At 35.4% G+C, this 27,544-nt stretch overlaps 3 protein-coding genes and 1 long non-coding RNA gene across 5 annotated transcripts; 2 read left to right on the forward strand and 2 right to left on the reverse strand.

Moving 5' to 3' along the window:
- Positions 1–1,548: 1,548 nt before the first annotated feature.
- Positions 1,549–20,183, reverse strand: LOC117230635 (transcription factor SPT20 homolog). Its single transcript, XM_033488263.1, has 3 exons — positions 20,096–20,183; positions 19,061–19,434; positions 1,549–4,146 (listed from the first exon to the last, which is right to left on the reverse strand). Exons 2-3 carry the CDS (start codon positions 19,067–19,069, stop codon positions 2,260–2,262), a joined length of 1,896 nt encoding a protein of 631 aa, XP_033344154.1. The 5' UTR covers positions 19,070–19,434; positions 20,096–20,183; the 3' UTR covers positions 1,549–2,259.
- Positions 20,104–22,955, forward strand: LOC117230636 (F-box only protein 9). Its single transcript, XM_033488264.1, has 7 exons — positions 20,104–20,406; positions 20,638–20,859; positions 20,934–21,233; positions 21,307–21,470; positions 21,542–21,733; positions 21,806–22,040; positions 22,129–22,955. The coding sequence occupies exons 1-7, from the start codon at positions 20,404–20,406 to the stop codon at positions 22,348–22,350; spliced, it is 1,338 nt and encodes a 445-aa protein (XP_033344155.1). The 5' UTR covers positions 20,104–20,403; the 3' UTR covers positions 22,351–22,955.
- Positions 22,956–23,333: 378 nt separating this feature from the next.
- Positions 23,334–27,241, reverse strand: LOC117230638 (progestin and adipoQ receptor family member 4). 2 transcript variants are annotated; one of them, XM_033488266.1, is made up of 5 exons: positions 26,627–26,813; positions 24,917–25,141; positions 24,591–24,694; positions 24,378–24,515; positions 23,334–24,062 (listed from the first exon to the last, which is right to left on the reverse strand). In XM_033488266.1, the coding sequence occupies exons 1-5, from the start codon at positions 26,811–26,813 to the stop codon at positions 23,835–23,837; spliced, it is 882 nt and encodes a 293-aa protein (XP_033344157.1). In that variant the 3' UTR covers positions 23,334–23,834. The 2 variants fall into 2 exon arrangements, with proteins under 2 accessions (XP_033344157.1, XP_033344158.1); XM_033488267.1 differs by having other exon boundaries at positions 23,788–24,062; positions 25,082–25,141; positions 26,627–27,241.
- Positions 24,058–24,695, forward strand: LOC117230643. Its single transcript, XR_004492815.1, has 2 exons — positions 24,058–24,286; positions 24,340–24,695. It is a non-coding gene; the product is annotated as an uncharacterized LOC117230643 (long non-coding RNA).
- Positions 27,242–27,544: the final 303 nt, after the last annotated feature.

Raw genomic sequence — 27,544 nt, forward strand, 5'->3', positions numbered from 1 at the left:
TTAGCGATTTGAAAACTGTGCTAAGGTTTTTGAAATTTTAGTATTAAACTTTAGTGAAAATTTTATCAGTTTCAAACGGAAAGATATGAGATTTTTTCTAATAAGATTATTTGTCTTTCTTCTTAAAAAATTATAATCCACCTGTATCGTAATATGTATTTCAGAAGTTTTAATAGCTATAGTTTCCCTAGTAACGCACCATTGTTTTTACAATTCTAAAAAGTACTTGAAGTATGATAGCATTTCGTATTTTAATTAACCTCCTAGAAACAAAATTTTATTTTCTAGCAAGGGAATAGAGTTGTAACTAATTTTTTTAATTTGAAATCCAGGAATCATTATATTAATCGACTAATGATTGCATCAAACAGTATCAATGAAATCTCTGATTCTATAGTGAATTAAAATTTAATTAAAAAAATAGTATTCGCTATAATCTAATCTTCTTTGTAATAAAAACATATAAGGGGCGAGCTCTGTTATATTTGACTTAATTATTTATTTTCCACCACCGACACCACGTTTGACCAACAAATACTTTCCTTGATACTCTGCAAGTTACTCGCCATCCTCTTATTCCTTGCACGTCCTACATTAACAATAATTATTACCAGTAAAGTCCCTCGAACACCGTCTAAATCCCTCCACGCTATCTTTACACCGATCAGTATCCCATCAACGAAAAACTCAGTTTCGAGCCTCCACGCAGACCGTAAAGGAATTTCACGGTGCTCAGTTCTTTACGATTGAGCACATTTCACGGACAACCGTGACGAAACTTGGTAGTATAATAGTGGAGAAGAGAAAAGGAAGATGAAGAGAAGAAAAGAGAAGGAAAAGAGGAGAAAGAAAGCGAAATTGAGGTTAGGGAATAAGGGATCGTGCGATTATGTACAGAATCTGCGTGTTGTAACGCGGATTTAAGGTTATGTAATTCCCATAATTTATGCGTGTGGTGCAAACGATGAATCCTTAAGCTAAAAATCTTCTCGATTTTAATTAATATCATCAAGATCTGTTAAGGACTTCCTTATTGCGATGACACCGGTGGAAAGTCGCGTTTTTCTTCGGGAATTGTTTCGATCCCACGCACCTTGGGATCAGTGAGTTGTTGCACGGTTGTTATGCGAACGGTTTCGGTTCGATTTCACTCGGAATTGCTCGAGATCGCGCTCATGCTCGTTGATTACAATACACCTGATGCATTCCATTCGACGAAACCTTCGGACAGAAAATATCTTCGCGAATAATCGACGTTATTCCGAACTTTTACTGTTGATCGAACTAGTATCGGTAATTGAATTATTAACCCCCTTGCAGTATCTAATTTTTTCCATGAGTATTAGCTATTTATATCAAAATATTCATATCTTTTGTGTGCAAAATATCGCATGCAATCTGTATTCAGGAATTCTTGGTTTGAAATTAAATTCAGAGTTAAAAGTGGATTTTGGTACGAGCATAGTCTGTATTTTTGATCCTACGAGTGACTCGATATTAAGACGCGAGAAGTTTGATTAATCCTTTCATAACGTAGCACGTGATTCAGGCAAGATTAATTTCATAAATTCTCTCGTATTTTCGTTGTCTATTTTCAATGAATTATTATTCCTTCTCTGTCGGAACGCTGTTTCTTAGTTGCCCATATCCTGACAGTAGAACTCTATTTATTGCAGCGAAATTTTAGTTAGTGCCTACTTAAACGATCTAATATCTGTTTATTGGCTCTACTTATCTGAACGAGAATTCCTAGTATACGAAAAAGCACTGATAATGAAATATGATATGAAAGTAAAATGATATACGAGAAAACGAGCGAAAAATCACAAATAACGCACTCCTGAATGAGTAAACTCTTATCAAATATATGAATTCCAGTTGTATGAGCTATTTATCCTCCAATGAGTTCAATTAAATGAAGTTCTACTATAATCAGCATCTAATCTTTAATATGCATGTACCGATATCAAGAAGATCTAGAAAGAAACCAAATATCGACTGACGACCGGAAACTCAACTAACAAAACATCTCCAATTTCTATCTATCCGAAGATAAATATGAATACGAATTAACACGACATTTTCGCCATCACTATCTAGAGAAAAATTCGTACACGATACATACGTTAGATTGGAGATGAGGAAGGCGGCTAAAGGGGATAAGGAAAGGAAAAAATGGGAGCTCGATTTCACCTTGCTAATATCGTCCTGCAGCGATTAACATGACTCGTCTAATTTCAGCCTCCTTCTTCTTCTGAACTAATTCTTATTCGGCACGGCGCCCACGTTCAGTGCCAGAACTTTGGAAACGATGTTTAAATCTTCAGGACTTCCAATCCCTTGCGCGTTGTTCGGATCTCCGGCGATTCCAGACTGATAAAGAAGCTGTTGAATCTGCCTGGCCGGCGTGGGAGGGTGCGCCTGAGACTTGAACTGCGTGAAAGAAAAGAAGTTCCCTGGAGTCCTGTGTGGAGGATTAAAGCGAACATTTGCGGTATTCGCTTTATTGTCCACGTTGAATCCGAAATTTCCAATAGAATTAAAGGCTTCCTGTCTATTAAACCTCGACGCAGGTGCTAACGAAGGCTGGAAATCGTTCGAGAAAGAGCCGAAGCTCTGTTGCAGTCTCTGGTGATGCTGAGGTGGTTGCAACTGTTGAGGTTGCGGAAGTTGTTGCAACTGTTGAGGTTGTGGAAGTTGTTGCAATTGTTGCAATTGCTGTGGTTGAGGTAACTGCGGCGGTTGCTGTTGTTGAAGCTGATGGTGTGCCTGTGGTTGTTGTCTGAATGGTTGCAGACGTTGGTCTGGTTGGAAAGTTGGCTGGAAAGCTGGAGACGCGTCAATGTTTGGTACTTCCAGAGCCAAACTAGGCTGCAGGTGAACGTTCGATTCAACAGGAGGCTGAAAGTTTAAGATGTTATTGCTCTGTTCAAAGAAAGACTGCTTTTGAGGTATATGACGCTGAGGCTGGAATCTATTCAGTCTCTGCTCCTCAAACTTAAAACGTTGCTCCTCTAACTGTTTGAATCTAGCCTGTTCTTCTAGTCGTTTCAATTTAGTTTGCTCCTCCAACTGTTTGATTCTAGTCTGTTCTTCTAATTGTTTAATCCTAGCTTGTTCCTCTAGTTGCTTAATTCTAGCTTGTTCCTGCAAATAAAACTGGTGCTGTTGCTTCTGTCTCAGTTGTTGCTCATATAATTGTTGTTGCCTCACTAAAAACTGTGTCTGCTGGATCTGTTGCTGCTGAAGTTCCGCCAATTGTTTCTCCAGAAGCTGCTGTTTAAATTCCAACTGCTCTTGGAGAGTCAGAGCTTGTCCATCGTTGGGAGATCTAAATATTGGAACCACGCTTTTGGGTACACCTTGTTCATCCTGTTGCACGGTAAACGCTGCTACCAAGGGTGCCTGGAAAATCTTAACTTCCTCTGTTTTGTCTTTAGAGTCGTTAGACTCAATCACTGTTATGTTCTTTCTTGTTGATACTGTAGGAGTGATTTCAGTTGGTTTTGGAGCAACCAAGGCATTGGCAGTGGCAATTCCATTGGAAGCACTTCCTGCTAAACTCTCAGAGATCTCAGTTGCTGGTTTCAAAGTTAAACTCTCCACTTTATTCACTGAAAACGTGGCTTGCGTCGTTTTCTCCTTCTGTTGCACCTTGGGTTCGGTTTTGATTCCGAAGGTCGCTGAATTTTTCACCGGTAGTATCACGTTCTGCACATGAAAGCTCCTAGCGTCTTCTTGCGTAGCTTTCTCGATGTTCATCATTGGTGTCTTCAAAGTTACGTAATGAAAGGCGTCGATGAAACTGGAATTCTGTAGTTTATCTTCGCTCGGTATATCGTCGTCGCTTGGGAAACTCTTGAACGAGAACTTACTTTTCTGCACGTCAAGATCATCGTTCAGATTCTTCTTTGCTACAACCTCAAAGGCGCTCGTGTCTCTTTGAGCGATGTTTTCCGATTCCTCTTTGCTCTGCTCAGCAGATTCCGCCTCTAAGTCGGTCAGGGCTTTCAAGAGAGCTCGGCGAAGGTTTTTGTCCAGTTTTATTGGTGCTTGGGTCACATCCAAACCCTTGTCAGGAATCCCTGTCTCTTGAGAGTTCGTCAGGGTGATCGACACTGTCGCCAATAGAAACACTAGCGTTACCTGCAACGTTACATAAGAATATTATCCATTAATTAAATTTTAAACTAAAGAAAATATATTATCGAAATTTAATAAGTATCTTTTAGGTCTATATTATTGAAATAAAACTTTTTACGGTTATATGAATAACGTAATTTCGATAGAGAAAATATAACAATGAATGTCGCTCTTTAAACAGGTCGTCTGCTTAATTCTTAAAACTTTCAGATTCCCATAAGAAGACAATTTTAATATCATTTAAATTACACAACAAATATTCTTTGCATTATACAACACAGTATAGATGCCCTATTTGAAATTAGACATCCCATGTGCCAAAAGGCAAATTAATTTTGAAAAAAAAAAAAATTCAAGAATTATTGAAAGCTTATTGAAAATTCTCCTAAAATATGCAGCACACTTCTCAAAGGTATATCTCATGTTTATTTTAAAATCTTCTATGACTCATATTAAAGTGACATTGAATGCCACAATTTATTAATACAATTTATTAATTAAAGGTACAGAACTCACAAAAAAAAAAAAAGAAAAAAGGTATTTCAGCTAAATGATCTTAACTAACGGACGTATGTCACATCGATAAATAGAGAGAATCCGAAAGTTCCTACGCATACGTGATCAGGTAAGCGGAAATTTATTGCGGCCGTTTTCGTCTTTTACTAATTGATCGAAGAGCATTACTTTATAAATTCGTACGACGTGTATGAATAAATTCTGTCGGAACATCTGGACGTTTCACAATGATTTTCTCTTTTTAGAAATGTCGAACTTCGACAGGACTTTCGTCCCATGAAGAATACGAGACGTAATTCCGTTTTTACATAATTATGGAAGGAATGCCTGTATAAGCGTGTGAAAATTTGTCGTGTGTATTACGTGCTTAAAATAGAACAACGAGATATTAACAAGTTTTTGAGCCATCTTTTAACTTATTAGTTGACGTATACCTCTGAAGATCAATAAACAATGGATTATTCGTTAATAAATAATAAAAATACTTTATCAATAAAGTATCGTTATAACAATCGAATACTCGATTAATAATCGTTGATAAAATAAGGCATTAATTATAGAATAATTTGTTAATTACCTAAACAAGATATAATTTATGATTCGGTAAGTCTTTTTAGATTTTCTACTTTTTATTTGTTAGATCTTTTTCATTCAGGTTTTTTGCTATCTTTTAACACTCTTCAATGTTCTAGAGTTACATATACAAAGAGAATAATATTTCTGGAGTAATTCAGTAATTAAAAACCAAATGCAGTTCATGGTTGAACGAACAATGCTCACACACTATAAAATATTGAATATCGGCCTTCATCGTTGTTTCTCATTACAACGGCTATAATGTGTGCCACTTTCTTGCTACATGTTTCTACGATACGCGATCACTCATACTTCGATTCGCCTATACTTATTCACAACCGTTTCACGCTATAATAATTCTTAATTCGATCTGAAGCAAATATCACGCAATTATTCAATGAGCCTATTTTCGAACAACGAGCGTATTTTCTAATGCTAGAAAGTAGGTTGAAAAGTATAAAATCCACTGGCAATTTCTATTAGAAGAAAAAAGAAAAGATATGGAACAAGGTAAAATGTAATTGAAATTTTCGCTTCGATTATAGCTGATTCCTGTTATTATCGCGGATCTTTATCCGAGCAGGGCGCTTGTTACTCACTGAAAATTACGATCGTGAATTATTCTATTTCTCTAACTGAATAGCTGTGTGAAAAAAAAAGAGAAAAAATTAAACACCAAGTAATTCTTACTTTTGTAGTTTCTTTCGTCGTAACAGGGACGATAATTTGCATAGACGCAAAGAATACGCAAGAAATTTCAACGCAAATCTTTTACCCACGCTAGATTATTACGGATAATGACACCACGTTCTTAACTTATTTCGCACTTGAGAGAAGTAAAAACCTTCGTACGAATGCTTTTCAACTTCTCAGGTACGTTACGTTCTAAGAAATACGTAATACAATTTCGATTTCCATTATAATTGTAACTAAAAATGAGCCGAATAAGCGCAGACACTGTAACTGTATCCTGTCTGTAGGTAATCCTGTTCAATGATAATAACGTTCCCTGATACAAGATTAAATTAAAATTGCCAAATCAGATTCAGACATGTCGAAATCGTAAAAAGCATTGTGATAACCTTCCTTGTTCTCTCAAAGATATTCATTTGTACGTCACCAATTACGATATCGTAAGCGATCGACGTCCAACATACACTACATCACATTCATTTAAGTTTAGATTAATTGTACCGTATCGTACTGCAATTGCACTGTGTACGATATATGTTCAGAATGTATAGATGCTATTATTTCAATTCGCAATTTTTCTTACTGTATTTTACACTTACTTTTTGAAAATATTCTTGGTATATATTTCGTCAATCGCGATCGCTAATGACCACGAGAATGGTCGACGCAATCTTAAATGAAATAAATAAAAAATATATATATATATATTGCAGGACGATTGGAACGCGAAGGAACACACGTGGACGTAAAGAAAGATGTTTCGCCAGTATTGCACCTCAGTTTGCTAATAAAAAAAAAGAGGAAGAATAATCAGCGATGCTGTCTCACGGTGTAAAAGGTGCAAAGATGTAAAAGGAAGGCGGGTTATTGTTCTGATACAAAGTGGCTTTTCGAGAGAGGTAGACTGTCTTACAGTTGAGAAACAGATCATCCGTTTGAATGCGTTTGAAACCACACCTTCGTTAGGTCGTAAGTTGCCTTGTGTTCGAGTGGATGTTACCTCAGCGGCGAACTTTCACACCAGTCGTTAAAGCAACTACGACCGAAAAGGAAAAGCAATTTTCATTTCTGGCCGGCGAAGGAATGCCTACGGGGCCCCGGGATGAAACGCCTCTGTTCGCCAACGACGTTACAACGTCGGCGTTTCGTGCGTTTAACGAGCCGAGCGTCGACCGCGTGTCCAAAAGAGAAAAATTCAGCTGTACGAATATTGCATCTGTAAGAATACCGTCTTGTGGTATCTCGTGTGACTCTTGACATTTCTGATGAAAGTGCCACTTCGGGAAGAGTTCGCACGCAGATGCATCGAGTAGCGTGTAACAAAGCGACGTGTACAAATATTCGGATCGTGAGATGGGATAATGAAGGATTCGTAGAAGTGGGTTGGTTAATGGTAGTCTTTGTGGTCTATGAATAGGGAAATTAATTTTGCAGGATGGACGTTGATGGCTATTGATATTAGGAGTAGGGCATAAGTACCATTGGACAGGATTTTCATTTTTGTACAGAATTGTCTTCCCTTTTTTTGTAAATATTTCCATAATTTTATAAATTGCTTCTTCGTCGGATTTTATTTTGCAAGAGAGGAATTTTCTAATTTGGTTTTACTCTTCTCTTCTTCGTAGATTTAATTAGAGGTTTTGCAATGATCCAATTAATTCGAATATGTAATGTAGGAATAAAAATGTAGAGGAAGCAAGCTGATTGTTATGAGATTTCCCTTTCATGAAATATTATTTTAGAAGAATATCTGTGCAAATTTGTATTAGAAGCACAATATTGGTATTTGTATTAAAAGTATAGTATAGAGCATAGTGAATTGATTATTTTGAATATAATTTGGAAGCTATAAAATAAAAGTGTAGGAAGGATAGTAATTTCTCTAGGTTTTCTCTTTCAGGGAATTTTATATGGAGTAATGAATGGACGAACATTTATTGAATTGAAATAACGCACTATCGTGTAATATAATATATTCAATTTAAATAATAATACGTTTAATTACACAGAAAAAATTTATTCCAATAATTTTGTCAATTTCTCTTTCATAGAATTTACCTTTGCTGTTGTCTACTTTATGAACTTACTATTAGTAGTTGTTTTGTAATAGTCTAGTTATCTTGGATGTAATCTAGGATGTATAAAACGAAAAAGTTTTGTAAAGTGGTGTATGCACGAGATAAAAATAATCTATATAATCTGGAATGCAGAAAACGATGGAATATCTTTAAGTTACAGTCGTGAAATTAATCCTGCGAATGTAAGATGAATTTGCTTACAATGTGCCTCGTGTTCTGTTCGTGCGAATAAAGTTGCTGTTCGTTCGCGTTATTCTTTTCTACTTAGATTAAAATTATGATTTCGTTATTTTTATTCGAAAGGATGATTTTCATTTGTATTTGATTAAAAAGCGATACCTATTTTTCTAAGAATTTCTACGAAATATCGTAGAAATGTGTTTCATGGTTAATGGACCTGTCAAATTAAAAAAAAAAAAAATGACAAAGGGGGAAAGTATGCAAAGAAAGTGATTATTTAAGAATCCTAATTGTGAATTCAGTTTGAACAGCATGGAATTCATAAAACGACACGCAACCAGCATGTCCAACATTTGCATTATCGATTTCACTCTTTTACGCTTATTGTTACCATAGAACGTATGCTTCGAGATTTGTCACGCAGCTATATTTATCTTATTATCTAATCTACCACTGACAGCATATTTTAAGCAAAATATAAATTGTTACTGTTGTATTATGTTGCAGATAAATACCAGGGAAAATAGTCAAGGATGAAGAAAGCTCAACGATGCAAAGGAATATAAAGAGGTGTAATATATTCGACGTCTAATAAAAAGAGATTTCTTACGTTAAATATTATTAAATAATAGAAATTGAATCGACCGAATAACATATACCGAATGATGCTAATTAAACCGTAATTGAATTTTTGAGACTTAATGAACGATGAATATAGTAACAAAAAGTGTAAGATTTAAAAGAAACATAGTAAAATATAGTACTTTACAAATATTTTTTTCTCTAGAGTATCTCATATCTCCCGATAGAAGCTTGTATAATACACGACGACCTTGGAAAATAGAAATCTGAAAAATCATGATCACACGGATTAGAAAATAAAGATTAGAAGAGAGATTCTGTTACATAACTGGCAAGTACCTGTTTTTATAACATTTAATATATTTCTGAAATACTTTGTTGCAAAACAAAATAGAGCGCACACACCCCCTTTCATCTAATCTGGCATGGATCTTTAGAAAGTTTCTAAACCGCCGAATAATCTCTTAGGCTCGTTTGGTCCAGCATCTCATTAATATTTTCAGCGAACACTCGGAGAACAAGACTGGAGTCGAGTCAAACAAGCAGCTCGTCCACACTGTTGACGTAGATTTCACTTTTGAGAATCTTGTCCGGTGTTTGACCATCTGACACGTGTCATTTATGGCGTGTACGTGCACCATAAATTAAGCGGTTGTAGCTAAGGAAATGTTTTCCCACGATGTTATGACGGATAAAGAATAGTAGCGGTGTAATTTTTGGTTGTTACGGTAATTAAAGATCGTGTTCGATGTCTTAATTACGCGATAAGAAACTACTTGCGAAAATGAATGTTACAGTAACGAAATGTACTACTCTCCTCTTGATAATTTGTCGTGCAAAAAGAGCTGGATCGTACAGGTATTCTTTGATTTTAAACGATTACAAAATATTATAAGTATACTATAAAAAGTGTTATGAAATGTTAGAATTATTACATAGGAATTCATTTTACTTGTTAAAACGAATATTTGATTTTATATAACATAATTAACCATAATACAATTATATTGTATCGAGTCGTATCTTCCATAAGATACAGATTATTACATTCTTATGTCGTAGATGATGCAATTATTTTGTTAAAGTAACATCTCATTTACCATAAAAGCAATTTTTATTCCGATGAAACAGCGAAACGAGTTACATAAATTTTACGCAGCAATCTAATCCCTTGCAACGTACAGGAGCTCGCGAAAGAAGAATTAAATTATTTTAGCGCGTCTGTGCGTGCGACGTCTTCATTGACAATCGGCTTTCTACAAGCCGATTTTCCAGAGGACGATTCCCCAGTCCGTCATTTTCCTGCATGTGAACGGATCCGATGTGAATTTCTCCACGCCAAGCGAATACTCTGCCTATTAGAAAATAACAATGACACGCAAAAAGGCCAGTATTCGTTCTTCCTGAAACAACGACGGTCATCTATGTCTAATTACTCACGAGAAAAATGAGTCGACGAGGAAAAATTATCGACGATAATCTCGTAGATTAATTTGATCATTAAACACTATGTTATTTGAAGAAATAAGATTCCTAATCTTCGGAAAATGTATAATGTTACATAATGCTCTATGCCTCTTACGCATTTCAAATTTCCTTTCGTTTACACACAGTTGCTTTGCAAAAGAAGTTTCTTCGTTTGGGTTAAGTTCAAAAGATAAGATTCACGATTTTGTAATATTATGAAACGTTCTGTGTCTTTAATCTATTTCCCGTCTATTCGCTCTTTGTTTCCTTAAGAAAAATCAAGATTATCAGCGATAATCTTCAAGAACTATCAAAGAAGTAAGTCAACTATCAAAGAACTATCAAAGTAAGCAAGAGTAGTGAAAAAGAGAAAGAAAAAGAGATACAATTCTTGATGAATATTTGAACTATGAATATTTATGGAAATTCATATTTTTCGAAAGAAAATTACAGAAATACGATCTACTAAAATATTTGCTTTGCCTACTAAATATTACGAATACGCTACGTTTATGCATATTAATTAAACTACCGATTTCTACACTTACATCTGTACGTATCGCGTGCATTAATATGCACATCTCTGTATCTCGAAGTTTCTCACAAATGCGTAAAAACCCAAGATGCAAAAAGAAAGAAGAGAATGTACAACAAAACGTTGTGCGTCTTTAGTTTCCTCCAAGTTCCGATTCTTTCGCTCGAAATCACCAAGGTCCTCCACAGTGAAACCTGTACTTTTATCATCACGATAGCAGATCAATTTCAAGCACTTTCCTCCGGCTTAATGATACGAGCAGACGATCTACGTACGTGGAAGAAAAAGCAACTGGTTAACCATAAAAACGTCGTGATTCTAATGGAGCGCGGGACGACGTAATAATGGACTTCCGGAATCCGATGTTCCTGACATGGAGCACGTTATCCGACAGCAGCTACGATAACTCTCTGAATAGTAACGTTCTTCTGTTGCGTCACAATTCTGATCTTACATTCTCAATGGCTGATCCTCGAAGGATAATCCACGTTAATCGAGAGACACGCTGACCGATTGGGAGTAATTATAACGCAATACTAATCAAAGCGAGCCAGCCGTGCTCCAATTACGATAATAATTATTCGATAGATTCCACGCGATAGCTCGTGTTGCGTGATGCGATCCCACGATTCTCTTTTCTCATTGTTAAAATCAGATTGGATTTCTTTTACAGTTATATTCTCTTCGTACGTTTCTGTTTCTTAGAGAGAAAAATCGTGGAATTTTAAACGAATAACGTCGTCGTAGAAATCGGTGATTGTGTATTTCATAGAATCTACGAAAGTGTCTGTATCGTCTTACTATTTTCCCCGATGTTTCGAATAATTGTCAGTATCCTTAACTTTATTTAAACACGACTGTATTGTACTTTTAGTCTTATCAAATTCGTCCCCGAAGAGATTAAATATTCTAATGTTTCTTGCAACAAGTTCTATTCGAAAAAGTATGTATCGAAATACTTTTCAATGTTATTTGTATCGTATAATTCAACACTCACAGTAACTAAGCAATTACGTATATCTATATGTCTCCAGTATTATCGTTTATATTCTTTAAACACACAGCAAAACACGATACGTACGATAATCGTGAAGTATAATATAGCGATCAGAGAAGCGAACCGTTTCATTAACTTTTCGCACCTAGGATAATAAATATAATTTTCCAATTCATTTGCAAAAAGATATTAAGATAGCGTCTCAACCTCCTCCTATACGTATCTCGTCTTACGTTTCTGCAAGTTAACAGAGTCTTAAAAACTCTTGCAGAGATAAAGTTAATGCGTAACATATATAAATAGATACGTGTATGCTTTCTATGCAGCGGGAAAAAAAAAAGAAAGAAGGAAAGGAAGATATGAATAAATGGTATCCATCTTTCATTCTTCCGATTTTTTAAAGCAAAATATTAGTCTCATTTCTCATAATTTCCATTTGCACATTATCATTGAGGAATGCATCACGTAAATCGAGGGTTAGATGCGTCTGTAGCTCCTCGCATTGCTTTCTAAGACATGAAACGTACTTTCTTTCTTTAGGCGCGTGTGGTCGCGTATTTGACGGCCGCGGTATAAAACACGTTGAATTTAAAAACGCAAGTTTTTACCGACGATCGAGTTTTAACGAGAAAGATCGGTAATGTACGATTTATCGTCGAAACGACGCGCGTTTTGTACTTTCTTTCTTCCTTTCACGATTTTTGAGAAACTTTCACGTCGATTGCGAAACATCAGCTGAAAAACGTTCTAACAAGCCCCGAAAACCTGTTTCCAGTTTTCATTCGATCCAAACGTACGACAGTTTCGTTCTCTAATTTCCTCGTTCCATGTTATTGTCGCGACTCGACGCTGGTTAATTCAGCCGGCAGGAAACGCCAGATAAATCATTTAATAGGCACTTTTCTTCATTTATCCGAGAGTTCTTTTAACTCTAAAGAAATTCTAGACAGAAACACGCGACAAGAGTACACAGATTTGGATATGAATTTAGTAAGGCTGCAGTAAGGTAATCTCGTGTAATTCTTTTTAGTTGTTGCAAATGTTGAACGAAATATGAAACGATATTGGGAAATATTTTAGAACGTAACGCTTCGTGTTAGAATCATCGAAAGAAACGATCGAACAACCTCTTTGAAGATGTTTATACGCGTCTCAGAGATGCTTATATTATATCCAAATGAAACATCCAAAATAGACTAATTGTAATATTCAGAAGCTAAGTCGAGTGGCATCGTTACTGAAATTCATCTGAATCCACGCTAGTTAAATCTCGTTATATTCTATCATAATTACATAAAACTTGTCTTACAAATGCACATTACAGATAAAGCTTGTCTATAAACGCAAGATTTATCGCGATCCTATAAAATTCTCTACGGTCTGCTTAAGTTTCCATTTCGTTAAAACGAAGAATTTCATCGAACGAAAAAAAGAAAAAAGAAAGCTTTCGTCTGATCCAAACTGCTATACAGCTTCCGAATCGGCCGCGTTAAAAGCTTGCTGCCGATCGGCTACGCGATGATTACCTCGAACCTTCGAAATCGAGTAATAAGAACCGAGATATGAACTTTCGGCAGTCACAGGCCCCGGAGGTTCGATCGCTTAATGAACAGTTATATGGTAGCGGTCGGTTGAAAGACAAAGTGCCATGAGAGATAGCGTGATACATGCTGGTGTTTGGCCAAGGCGGATGAAGAGAGACAAGGTGAAAGAAAAGAGTGGCCGACGGCCAAAGGCGGCACTTTCACTCGGCAGTGTGTCGAGGATGTGCATGCTCATGAACTTGCTACGCGGCTTCGTTTGCTGTGGCGAATGTAGAAGCTCGATCACGGCGCATGCAACTCGAGTTTTGTCACGTGCAAGCCCTGGATATCCGTTTGATGTAACCAGACGCATTTGTGACCGCATTTTCGTCGGATCACTTGAAAAGCGAAACTCCACTCGGGGAAGATCGCAAGATTCGGTTAATTAGTCGTCGTCCGATCAATCGGGAGGTTGAGACATCTGATAGAGCGGAGTGTGGGTTTTTTAACGACAAGCGTTCGAACGTTCGTTTTATAGCGACGAGACGGACGACGGAAAGGAGAGGTTTTTTGCTCGAGCATAATGACAAAATTCGGTTAAAAAGTAAGATCGTTCGCATAAGACAGAATAATAACTGAGAGCAAGGGTATGCGTGAGAGCAACGTGACGATTTAGGCTACAAGGTATGAGGATTGTGTGGTACGATGTAAAATCTGATAAGAATGAGATGGAAGAAGATTGGACGTTATTAAAGCGGAAGAAGCTTTCGAGTGCAAGGCATGTCCTTTTCGAAGATGGATTTTATATATTTGTAACGAGCTATGATTTATATTTGCAAGACAAGTTTTATGTAATTATGATATGACATAATATGAGCAGCATTGGAGCTGGCTTTATCGCAGGTTGAATGACATATTGATATTTCTTATTGAATCTCTTGAGGGAACCTAAGCGTCTTTTGGATTGCGAGAAAAATTGTTTCTTGCCAATTATTAAGAGAAACGCGTGCCTTCTAACTTTTCCATAAAGAAGATACAAAACTGTTGAAGTTAAGACCAGCTTTACTAAAGGCACGTATAAAATGCAAGGAAAGAAGTAGAGCAATATTCTTCTTGTTCTTTGCTCGCCAAAGTCGACAAAATTAAGGTGAATTGAAGTTAAAATATCGTCCACACTAATCGTTTTCAAACACACGTATCCGGATACATTTTACGCAGGATATTCCAACAAAATTGATGTACGTAAACAGAAGGTACGTATCCACTTGAGAGAAAGAAAGTCCAGCTATATTTTTGGGACGCAACGTTGTATCTATAACAAAAGTGGCATTGTAAATAAAGAAATATAGAATAGAATAAAAAAGATGGAAAATAGACGTATGTGGAATTAGAATCTGAACAATTGCGTATTCCTGTGGCGTTAATCTGTCTCTAGCTGGAGCCAGGAAAAACATACGACTCGTTGCAGTTACGTGAATCACTGCGAAGACGGTTTAAGGACGATGACAGATGCCGATGAACGAGCGATTCATATTTCGAGCAGGTTCACGCAGCAGAAACGCGGAAATCCTGGCACGCGTGAAAGCAGCGTTTCGACAATGTCGCCAACGTGGACGATTATACAACCGAGTCCTTGGCGTTGAATAATGTATAGGATCCCGATTGGCGCGACCAGCAGATGCGACAGAATGAAGTAAAGTGCAATTAGCTTGCAAAGTACGATACTACACGTCGTATCGCGGGGCGACGAGTGAAAGTCGAGGATGACAGGTTTGTAACGACGCCGAAAGAACGTCCTCGTTCGGGACAATTTATCGGATGAGGCACATAACTCGGATGGAGTCGTCGTCGTTGATTTTGTGCCATCGATGAGATCGATGGAAAGCGATCGAAGAAGATGGTCCGATCAAAAGGAGAACTCGAGTAATAATATCTTAAACGAAATATAATTTCAAGTAGGTTCGCTCGTTTAGCTTGCAGAAGTTAAGGGTTGAATAGTCGCGATTTAAGACTAGAATTGGGCTATGTGATTATTTACCGTAATTTTTCTTTTGTTTTATTATCTATAAGTAGTTATTATACCGTTTTTACTTGCTACTTATCATTGGCTTTAGCCTTTGGATTTTATAAATTTAACATAAATTGTGATAACTTTCAGTCTCAAGACTGTGTACATTGATAGTGGAGTTCTAATTAATAATAAAAGTTCTAGAGTTATAGTACTAACGATAGGAACTGGCGTTAATCGATTCTTCGGTAATAAACAGATTAATACTATTCGTTATTTGAATTTATCAAATAAAATAGAAGGGTTAAGCCTTCTTTGAGTGGATTTTCCCTAAATTTGATTTACATGTATAAGTATCCTTTCCTCCAATAACTGTGGAAGAACAAAACAAAGAGACAGTAAGGCAATTCACCAGAGAGATCCATTTTGTAACGAGAAACGATCAGTATCTGAATATGAAACAAAAATGATTATTAAAAATGTTGCTTTTTCGAAATGAAACGATAGTCAGAAAATAAAATTCAAGTGGAAAAAATAGCGAATAAACCAATGAGCAAATAATACACAATTTTAGTCGAATAGAAAATAATAAAATTGCCTTTTCTTTTATGAACCACGAGTAAAAGTGTTTTGAACAATCTTCCCACGCCACCAGGCACTCGAATTACTTACGAACGTTCGTTTAGACATCCTAACTATTTTAAAGGTATCTTCGATTGTTTCGTAACGATCTCTTAATAAGTTTCGAGACTGGTGATCGGAGGCTGATCTCGCTTTCGGATTGGGTCACGCGTCATCATCGTCGAGAGAAAAAACTTTCTTCTGGCCAAGGATGGAAAAGATGCCACCTGCTTAAGGTTCAACGAACCCATCGCCAAACGAGACGCATAGTGTCCACACCCTAATCAGGACTCTTGTCATAAATCGTTTGGTAATTACTTTCTCCTAGAATGTGATTACACTGAGCGGAAACGTGACAAGAGACACCTGATCGTTGTGGCTACGCGTTGAAACTGCGCGGATAGCCATTTCTTTCAGGGGCTACAACAATCCATCGTCATTTGTTTTGCCGACGGTGAAAATAAATAGCACGAAGAAATGCAGCCTTTCTCAGAAGAGATGCAAATATACAGATGATTCATGACTTGTTATTGAATGATACAAAACTTGCGTATAATTTCTGTTTTTAGTGAATTATATATATTATGTAACTTGGTAGTTTAAAGAAGTAGAAATAGCAAGAGCGACGATAAAAAATAAAATGTTGTTAGAAAAAATCATTTCCAAATTGAAATTAACGTTTGAAAATTGAAATTGATATCATTATTTATGACGTTGTGGGTTTATCGAGCTTCTCTTAGCTGCAGTCCCTTTAATTTGTCAGAGAACATCATCAGAGAATATCGTTGAAGATCTATTTGCCATCTGTAAACGAGAAGAATTGTACAAAGGAATTTTCAAAACACCTAGAAGTATCTACTGATTATAAATTGAAGAATAAATCAGATATACGAGATGTGATTAACGTAATATAATTTTTTGCTAAATATCTAAATTTCTGATACTCGAATCGTATCTTCCCGAGAATATCGTTACCTTCTCTGAATTTATATTAAAACATATCTTCTTTAGAATATTGTTCTTGTTTTTAATAAAAATTTGCTTTGATCCTCCAATTCATCTCTGAGGGATCTATGAAGCAGATCAGAAAAGAAAAAAGAAATATCAGTTTCCCTTTACTAAAGAAACACACTTTTCCTATATTTATAGATTCTATCTGTAAGATTAAAAGAAGTGAAACCATTTATAGGTTCCCTAAAGAAACGACAACTAAAACTAAAATGATAAAAGAAAAGTTGTGACCATAACCGCGATATTAAGTTCCCATACGCGTATAAATTATCACTATAAATGGGCAATACCTATATCTCGAGTTACGTATCACTAACTTCGAGAAAGTGTTGGTCTGAAATGAAATTCACCAATTTTTCTCGCGGGACGAAGTTCGTTTTACGATTCGCGATCCCCTTGCGTGTTACACGTCAGTTAGTAACTGTTGCATGAAGTCAATTTTAATTTCAATTAATCGCTCTTGTACTAGATAACAATTAGGTTGTCCAATTTGCAAGTTCGCGAAATATGCGTGTTATATTCGTGAAACTTCGATCGAAGATTAATCCGATCTGCTGGATTATTTATTTTTTTTTCTTTTTTCTCTCCATGAATAATTGAAAATGTAAGAAAATTTCAGAAAAAAGATTTATTATACAATAATTTTGGATCTTTTCAAATAATTCTAAGGAGAATAACGTGGCAAGAAGGAAAAAGTTGGAGGAAAGCGGCGTGATGTTCGAAAGAAAGTTCTTCGCGATAGAAACGTGTAGCACCTTCAACAGTGAAACTAAAAGTCAACGAGGAATTGAACGATACTTTGAACGCAGTATGTGCAAACGTTGAATAGAAATTAACCCCCTTTATCTAATGATTTGTAAATTAATTTAATATACTAAATACATAGTTCCAGGTGTATACACCTGAGATAAAGAGAAATGTAAATTGAGAGAAAAGTATGACAAATGAGATACAGTCTTTTTTTCTTCGTAAAACTGTCATTTAACAGATAAAAGTTCTAAATATGTATTAGAAAGTTTAAATATAATGAATGGAACATCAGCTCTTAGAATGCTACGTTTTATACTCTATACATGAAATTGATTTATCAGATATCATATTTATAATAGAAATATCAGTATTTCCTTTGGTTCTATTAAATATATGCTTTTTTATATCTTCAAAGAAACCACTTGTACTGGAAATAGCTCATTATTGTTATACAGAAGAATACTTTCATTTTTCACAAGGTTGCTAGTAATTGTATTCATAAAAATGATATTTTTTTCCATACTCTAGTGTTAAAGGATATAAACAAGAAAGTATTACAGCTTTATGTAAAAGATACTAAAATATAATTGAAGTAAATATTGTTCTTTTTTTCTTTAATACTCAACAGCTATATAGAATTTCATTTTTCACCTAACCCAATAATATCCCTATAATTTTTTCAACGAAAGTAAGAGGAAAATGGTATTATTCTCGTATACGAGGATGACGTTCAATTAAACACTGGTGTAAAAGGAAATTCCAGCCGCGTGTAGACCTGGAAATATTTGAATCGCGGGGCGCACGAACAGAGAAGAGAAGAAAGTCGCCTGTAACAGAATGCTCATCGGGAACTTCTTCAAACTAGAAATCTGAATTTTTCCAGCATTGAGTCGCACGGCACAGGTAACTTTCGATTGCCATTGCGTCGACTGTATTTACACGGCACGCACCGTGACACAGAAAATGTTTCTTTTAACGTAAAACTAGAACAGTTATAATCAAAAGCAAGTGAAACTTACTCTTATCATCCTGAATAATTTCCAAACAATTGTATGTAACAAGTCCTGGTTAATTTGAAACAAGATCAACGAAATATCAACATTCTTATGATAATCTGTTAGATAAAGAGAAATATGTCGGGACTTTCTTCTCTGCACACAATCGAGTAAAATCTCTCGGACGTCTCTTCTCACTTGCCTTTTCAAAACCAACGGTTAACACTTTTCACTGTCACACGACACGAGACCTGTCCATCACCATCGAAAAGGATATAATGTACACGAGAATAAAATGAGGAGAACCAAAGGCGAAAACGATAGTGAAATAGAGGAAACTTATTGAAAGAAAGAAGATACAGTGAATGAGTGGTTTCGTACTCACCAAGCTCATGATGCTGTCTGTGCCGACATTCGGTTAGCACGCGGCTTTTACTCAGGAAGATGATCTTCAAGTAGCGATAGTTCCGTGAAAGAGGAGGGGTCCACGATGTTGATCCACGTGTATGAAACGATCGAGCGAGAAACGAGTGGAATTAAGAATCGCTTCCTCCGCTATCTTCCAAATATCGCAGAGATTCGTGGGCAAAAATGTTACGTTCCCATTGTCCATTTCGAGACAGCTTCCGGTATTTTTGACGAAGAAAATCAAAAACTGACTCACGTTCTCGTAAATTTTCGAGCATCTTAATCTGCTTGAAATGTTTGAAACGTTCTTCGGATAGAATGGTTTGGACAATTGAGTATTGAGAACTGAATCTGTAAAATCAACAATATTATTATGAATATAATTTATTATAAATAATATAATCTGATCGTTGATGCTACACTTATAATTGACATTATTGATAATATATATAAATTGTAATCTGTCATTTGTATAAATACCTTTATGAATGTTAAATATTTTAAGACTTTGGAAATCTCTTGATCGTTACTTCTTATTGTTCTCCATTTCATAGATATAGAAAGAATAAGATTCTAACGTAGAGTAAGTATTAGGATAAAGTATCGTTGAAGTTGGTTATTGCTTAGAAAACCAAGTGATTTTCAAGTTATGTTATGTCTCCTTAATGATCATAGTCCGATGTATGAAAAAAAGAAAAAGAAAATAAAGAAAGTAAGAAAGCGATTATGAAGGATGAAAGGGTGTGGCAGGAAATATAATCATAGAAGGGTTAAAAAGGGGAAAAGAGACGAAAGAAAAATGGAAAAAGACACATATATGTTACCCCCCGAAATTAAACTAACATATTTTCTACAAAAGTATTCTCAAACACTTAGTACATATTATCTCTCAAGTATTTAACCTTAAATTATCAAGTACTTAATGTTTGAACTATTAACGCAAGTACTCAACGTTCGGTATCATTTCAAAAAATGTATTACTTATCTTAATGATGACGTAAAATATACATACCACAGGAAACTGGATTACGTAATCTCCGTGTTTTAATTCTTGGTAACATATGCTTTTGATGCTTTTCAAAAATCATCGTTTTTCAAAGTAGTAGGAATTCAAACTGAATTGCATCAGCTTGAAACACACAATACAGTCTATAGCTGCCGGTTCCGGTATGGCCTTTAATTGAATCGCAAAGCAGAAAGGCGAAAACCATGGCGGCGGTCTTGTTGGCGAGATTGTACTTTCGCTGTGTTGTACGCTTTTCTGACCGAGAGTACAAGCGCTGAAGGAATAATACCGTGGAAATCGAAACAGAAAGAAAAATGGTACGTAATATATGGAAATCAATGACTGTCCTTTCATTGTTACCACGTAAGAAGTTACCTACGTCAATATAACCTCAAACGGAGCGGAAAAATAAAACGTCATTTTCAGAATCATTCATAATAAAGCAGCCAAGTAATTGATACAGTCAATTTATTCTTATTTTTGTTATTGAAATGTGATTTTAATAGGTGATCAAGTAATTTATAAACATTTGATCGTAATATCAATAGAGCCACTCTAGTGAATCTAGCGAGTCAGATGACGGTGGAGACGATCAGGAAGGGTCTTCTTTCTCGGAAACGAACATCGAGGATGCTCTAACTTCTTTCAGAGAGCAATGGCAACGTGAATTAGAGATATCGCCTAAAAGAGATCGACCAAGAACACAGTCTACAAAGACAGTTAAAGTTGATGTCTCTAATTCTAACGATGAAGAGTCTATTGAAAGCAAGGTATAATAATGACCAATGGATGTTCTAAAGATATCTCTATGTATGTATATAATATGTGGAAGTAAATATTTCAGGCAAGAAATTTGTTCCTGAAAGGAATTGAATATGAGGAAAGAAGGAAGTTCTATGAAGCAATTCAATTTTACAAACGAGCTGTGTTATTAGTTCCTGACATTGAGTTACGTTTATACGAATCAACTAAAGTAAAATCAAACGATGATAATCATGAAGGATATGACAATGATATAAACAACATTGGTGAAAATGCTGAAAATTATAACGAAGAAGATGAAGAAGAAAGCGATTTATTTGTTAAATTATGCAAAATTGTAAATCAAAATAAATGCGTTTGTTTCCCTAAATTTGAACAAACTGTGAGTACATATACTTAGAATTGTTGGGTAATCTATATTGTTGTGGAACATTATCAGGGCATTTCTTTTTCAGACAACACATATTTCTGCCTTGCCTATGGAGATAGTGCTTTACATCCTAAGATGGGTTGTATCTTCAGAACTTGACTTGAGATCTCTTGAAATGTTCTCCAGAGTATGTCGTGGATTTTATATATCTGCAAGAGATACCGAAATCTGGAGACTTGCCTGTGTTAGGTATGTCAATAAAAATCACTTAATAGATCTCTGTAATAATGGAGTGATCACAAAATGATCAAATTGTATAGAGTATGGGGTGTAAATTGTGGAACCTATGCTCCAAAATATCAATCATGGAGAGATATGTATTTACAACGGCCTAGACTAAGATATAATGGATGTTATATTAGCAAAACCAGTTACATTCGTGATGGTGAAAATAGTTTCCAAGATCGATTTTATAGACCTTGGCATCTGGTGGAATACTTCAGGTACCTGAGGTATGTGATGATACTTGATTATATATTAATTGAGAAAAATGTCAATTCTTATATTATTTCTTTGATAAACAGATTTTTTCCCGAAGGAAGAGTTTTGATGCTAACTTCAACTGATGAAGCCCAAAGTTGTGTAAATTTTTTAAAATATCGCACTCCACGGAATCCATCGGTTCTTATTGGTCATTATATATTACGCGATAATTGTGTTATTCTAATGCTCAAGAAACAGGAAATAAAAGGTGTTAGTACATATAGAAAGAAGAAGAAAGAAACTATGCATGATAGTGGGGAACAAACATTTCATATTGTAAATATCAATGTATATTATATCAAAGTAATTAATATTAAAAACATGATAAGACGTATGATCAAATTATACTTATGGATATTTATAGGAATTTGAAATTCAGGATCATCATAGACGGTTAAATTCGCAATTGAAATGGCTGAGTTACACTATATTTACAAAATATCGAAATGGACATGAAGCGAAAATGTGTTTAAAGGAGCCATCTGTAAGAGAATGGAGAGTATCGGCTATTGGCGGGCGATACCCGTCGCTTAAATTTAGCAGAGTTAAAAGTTATACTCAAGAAAGTGAAGCTCCTTTACAATAATTGTAATTGAACGCAAAATTATTAATCATCTGAATTGTGTAAGAGTACCTACATAATGGAACTGAAATTTAAGAGAAGACTATATTCTTCAAGCGAACGTTAAATCTTGTACAGATCACTCTTGATGTACATTCAGAGTATGCACGTTAATGTTACATTCTTCCGCTTATAAAAATGTATTATAAACAAGTTCTAATGAAAAAAATACTTTATTCTTAATTTATTATCAAAATATTTCTTAAATAATTTTTATTAATCTACTGTACAATTCTAACGTTACAGTTTTCTCTTAAATTCTATCTACATTAATTGTAGGTGATACGTACTGAATGATTTAAGATTTAATATATTGTTTACTATGCACTTCTACGATGCGTTATATGTTTTCAATATAGGTGCTTTTATTTTAAAATATACTAATTGATCACTTTTTTATTTATTTATTAATTATGAAATTTTCAATGAAAATAACGTCGGAGATAAATAATTTTAACGCAATACATACATATATCGATAATTAATTTCGATCAGACTATAAGCTACTGCAGCATGCAATTTATACCAACGATCAGATCCGCAAGGACACGTTCATACGCGATATGGTATACTAAAAATATATTTATTTAGCACGCGTACTATCTATTGATAAATTTCCTCTTCAGATAAAATATTTCATTCTTCGAGACATTCTTGCGGCTCTGCTCTATGCGAATTTCATATAGAACTTTATCATAAACGTATACACTCAATTAAAGTACGTGAAAGAAACGAAAACACGATTAATATACGTATGTTAATTAAATTTATACCATTTACTTTCTAATTGTAAGATCTATCGACTGTGGATAGCAGGTTAATCTATGCCTGTATTTCAAATGTAAATGAACGGATTGTGCATTCTTCGTTCCCGATACCTCTATATGGGCGATGAATTTACGTATGAATAATTGAAACCCCTATGGAATTAAATAAATTCCAATCGATATTTTGGGATAGTTTTATTCGTTTACACGAGTGGTATCGACATTGAGAAACGATGTGTGTCTAATTAAAGGAACGAATGTCCGGGAACACATAAATTATTGCGGATTTTAAATTCTTATAATCACAACAATAAACGTATTTTTGATGTGCTTATTCGAGTTGAATTATTTTACTAGAAAAAAATGGAATTACTCCTGATATTCGAATTAACGATGAAAATAAATATTTCACCATTTATCTTATTCTCTGTGATATGACAAATTAACTTTTGTACTCGTACTTGTACTTCAACTATTCCACGTGCTCTCTTCTCGTTATATTGGCTTTTTTTTATATGTATTAAATTTTGGTACGTATACTTATTTCTTTCTTTGGTTTCTTTACTTAAAAAGTGGCCGTCGATTAAACAGAGTGTGTACCTACACACAAAGTAACCGACGGTTGGCGTAGGCTCGATTTATCACAGACTTCATTAGAAGATTTTCACCCACACCATTCGATCACAGTTCATCGTGTTTCAACTGATCGAGGATCGTTTTATTACACGCGGACGAGTCGGAGATCCAAGCAAGATCTTGCAGAGTCGCAGCGTGCATCGAACAAATCGCCAGGACAACCAGCACGTGCATTAAATTATGAGAATTCAACATTAGATCCAGTTTGCCTGGTATCCATTTCTCAGGAATACGCAAGGCGCCTATTATTGCTCCCACAACCGCTACAAGATCCTAAAAGAAGATAGGTATTTTTTCAATGGTTTTATTTTATATTTTAATGATACATAATACAAAAATTTACTAATTGCATTGACTAATGTTACTAATACCTTTTTATTTAATAGATACATTTAAAACTAAGCATTTTCTGTGAAATGAGCAAATGGTCAACCCCTTCTATCTTATTACTACATCATTGTGTTGATACGAAATAGTCTATTTATTAGAATTAAAAGGTAAAATTATAATAAATTACAATTTTTATTCGCATAAACAAATAAAACTCTAGTTACAGAGAGTTGAACCGAAGTATATGACAGCATTTACCTGTAGTACAATGTGAAGTAAAGCGTCTGGAGAACCACCGCCGATACCTAAGTATCGCAGAGTCATCATCAGCATTCTCATGAGAAAAAGGGGTGCGAAACATAATCTTCTCTCCCAAGGAGATCGCGCGTTCATCGCCTGTGAAATATACTTTCAAGTGTATAAAAATTAAAGACAATGATTTTTAATTTCTAATGGATAAGTCGTGGATACCTTAAGAAGACCCCAAATGCAAAAGAAGCAGTAGATGAACATACAGAAGTACCAATAAATATCAGGCAAACAGTGGATTGTTGCAGCCATCATAGGTATTGCCCCTAAGATTAGGAATGGAATTCAAGTCTATTAGAACTATTATCGTATTATTCATATAACTATTGAATCATGCAGAAGCCAAACTGATCAATCAATTCTTTGATTTCTAAGAAGCAAACGCTAATACTAAAATTAAGAATGTTTCAGAAAGTGAAGTTAATCACTTTGATTTCTAAAGTAATAAGGTGATTCAATTATACTGTAATAATCGCTTAAATAATTACCAAAGCTTTGACACAGCCATATACCGATCATGTCTAATTTTAATAGCGTTCGGTAGAAGATCTCGTCGTAGTTCAAATTCATAAAGAGGTGGTAAATAAAAGACCCGATCCACGGACTAGTGGCACCGATTAAATGACACCAAGATAAAACTGCTATGAGGATACCTTTGGTATTCCATGGGAGAAGTTGCGGAATGGTCAATAACATGTATAGGATGGCAAATCCTGTAACATAATTTTGTTTAATTAATTTACATTATCAAAAGACAGGATATAAATAATAAACTTAAGAAGAGTGTCATTAATTTGTTAAAATAATTACAACTGAAAATCTATTGATCCTATGCAACAAGTCATTTCTTGTCATACAAATGAATGATATATTATCATATTTTCATTGTACAAGTACATATGAAGTAAATCTTTGGCTTAATGAAATTGATACATAATTTGTACTTGTTTGTAATATTCTCTACTCTTTATTCTGTCCAAAAAGATAGAAGCTTCCATTCTTTAATTATAAATAAAGAACACTCTCTCTAATTACCTACTTCTTAATTACCTCGTCGTATAAAGTATCTCGTGCAACAGCGAACAATGTTCATTTTTAGAGAATTAATGTTCATTAAATAAATGCTTTTACGTGATGTTCGTGTTTACCTTCACATACGTATAGTCTCTTTTACGCCCATTATTCTTCGGTTATTAATAAACTCTTTGTTGTTTGATATGATTGACGTAACGTGACATTCCCGTTTTAGACATTTTCCGCACGATATTACATACATACGTAATATCGTAAAATCGTCTCATGGATTGTTCAATCGGATCGTTAAAAATTGATATAGAACATGCATATGAATATTGGATGAAGGTATTTAGGAATTTCTCATGAATTTTTCTTTTCAATATGAGATTACTATTATCAATGTCACGAATAGATCACCGAAGGATAACGTACGGCTTCGCTGATCGATCTTTTGTTACCCCGCAGTGCGCCGATAGAAACATAATGATTTCTCTTATAAGTTGACCTTGAAATCGCTTAGTTCAAGGGTAATCCAGTTTTCTACTTTATTGAAGCGCGACAGCTACGTAACTCTCCCTTTCGCACCACATTCCGACATTCTAACTAAAGTGATTATATCTAAAAGCTAGATACACGAAAATTTTCATATTATAACATTTTAGATTTTTCGAAAAATAGTTTTTTCGCTTATTATTCTATTCTCATTTCAATACTGTCTAAACTGATACACGTGTAGTAGTATCACACGTGTCTAAATAAATGTCTTTCTCCTTTATTTTGATTTCCTTATTTTGAAGTTTGAGAAGCAATAATTACCATGTATAATATGAATGTACAGATGATTTGCAGCGATATATAGATCAATGTGATGTACTAATGAAAATAACTACGTTTCTGTCTCAATAAAAGTCAACATTAATCTTGCCAAAAGAACCTGCTTGCATTTAATAATTACAAAAAGATTTCAATAGATTCAGTATGAAAAGAAAATAAAGACACAGGTATGTAACTCTTCTATATCACACAAGGGTATAGAGGGTTTGATACCAATCATCCGACAATTGATAAAACATTTCAGATCTCCCAATCTCAATTAGACATTCATCCACCATAGCAGAATCCAAGTACCACCATAGCTTCCTAAAGGACTCGCTTTCTATTTTCTACAGCTTAGAACTTACCATGTGTTATGATATTAACAGTCTCATTGTGTATATAAAAGAGACTGCGAAGACACTGTCCGACGGTCATGAGCGGTCTGTAACCAGTGCGGATATGGGGATTGAATTGCAAGTGTTGAGGCATGTCGCTCCATCGTCGCAGAAGGCGAACCTTCGGTTTCTCTTCTTGCGATGGCTCCTCGTGCATTCTTCTCTGATCGTTGTCCTGGCGATAAAATACTTTCGCGTTGCTAATATCCTGGAGCGGAGGATCTGCCGCCTCCGCATGATGCTCGTCGTCTCGAAGCAACGTCGTGCAAACGAAGTGCTCGTGAGGAATGTTAGAAGCACGGAGCCGCGCGCGGGGCACAGATCAACCTCTAGAAACGAGTGTCTTGGACGTCGGTGGTGTCGTTACTGCATCAGTTGCGTACTCGATGCTCTCTGTCCACCACCATCCGTAGTTCCGACCTCTCTGACGGTGCCGTTACCACGGAGACCGCATCGATCCTTTTCATTGCCAAAGAGAACGCACCCCTCGAATACACGCGACCAGTTTCCGCGGGCTTGGTCACGGATTTAGCCCAGAAATGCAGTTCAGAGGGACTTGCTTAATTCGCAGAACCACGCCGGTTTTAGAAATTACACGCGTCATGAACGTATGGGGAAAATCGGCTGTGAGGATTATTTCTAAGGTAGAACACGTGAACATGGGTTTTCGATAGAAGTCTATTGGAATGGAATTAGGTAATGAACCGATTGACCGAACTTTTGCCAATCGAATACACTTTCAGTAGCTTGCGAATGTATTCGAACTCTCGCGAAACTCTTTTACAAATATATTATGAATGTTATACACGCATTATCTTTAACTCTTATTATACGTTTAAAGTGACTTTTCATGCCATTACAGTAACTTTTTATTAAATGTACGTTTAC

Source organism: Bombus vosnesenskii, unplaced genomic scaffold (genome assembly GCF_011952255.1).
Source record: "Bombus vosnesenskii isolate JDL3184/JDL3185 unplaced genomic scaffold, Bvos_JDL3184-5_v1.1 scf7180000013267, whole genome shotgun sequence".
In the NCBI taxonomy this organism is placed as follows: Eukaryota; Metazoa; Arthropoda; class Insecta; order Hymenoptera; family Apidae; genus Bombus; species Bombus vosnesenskii.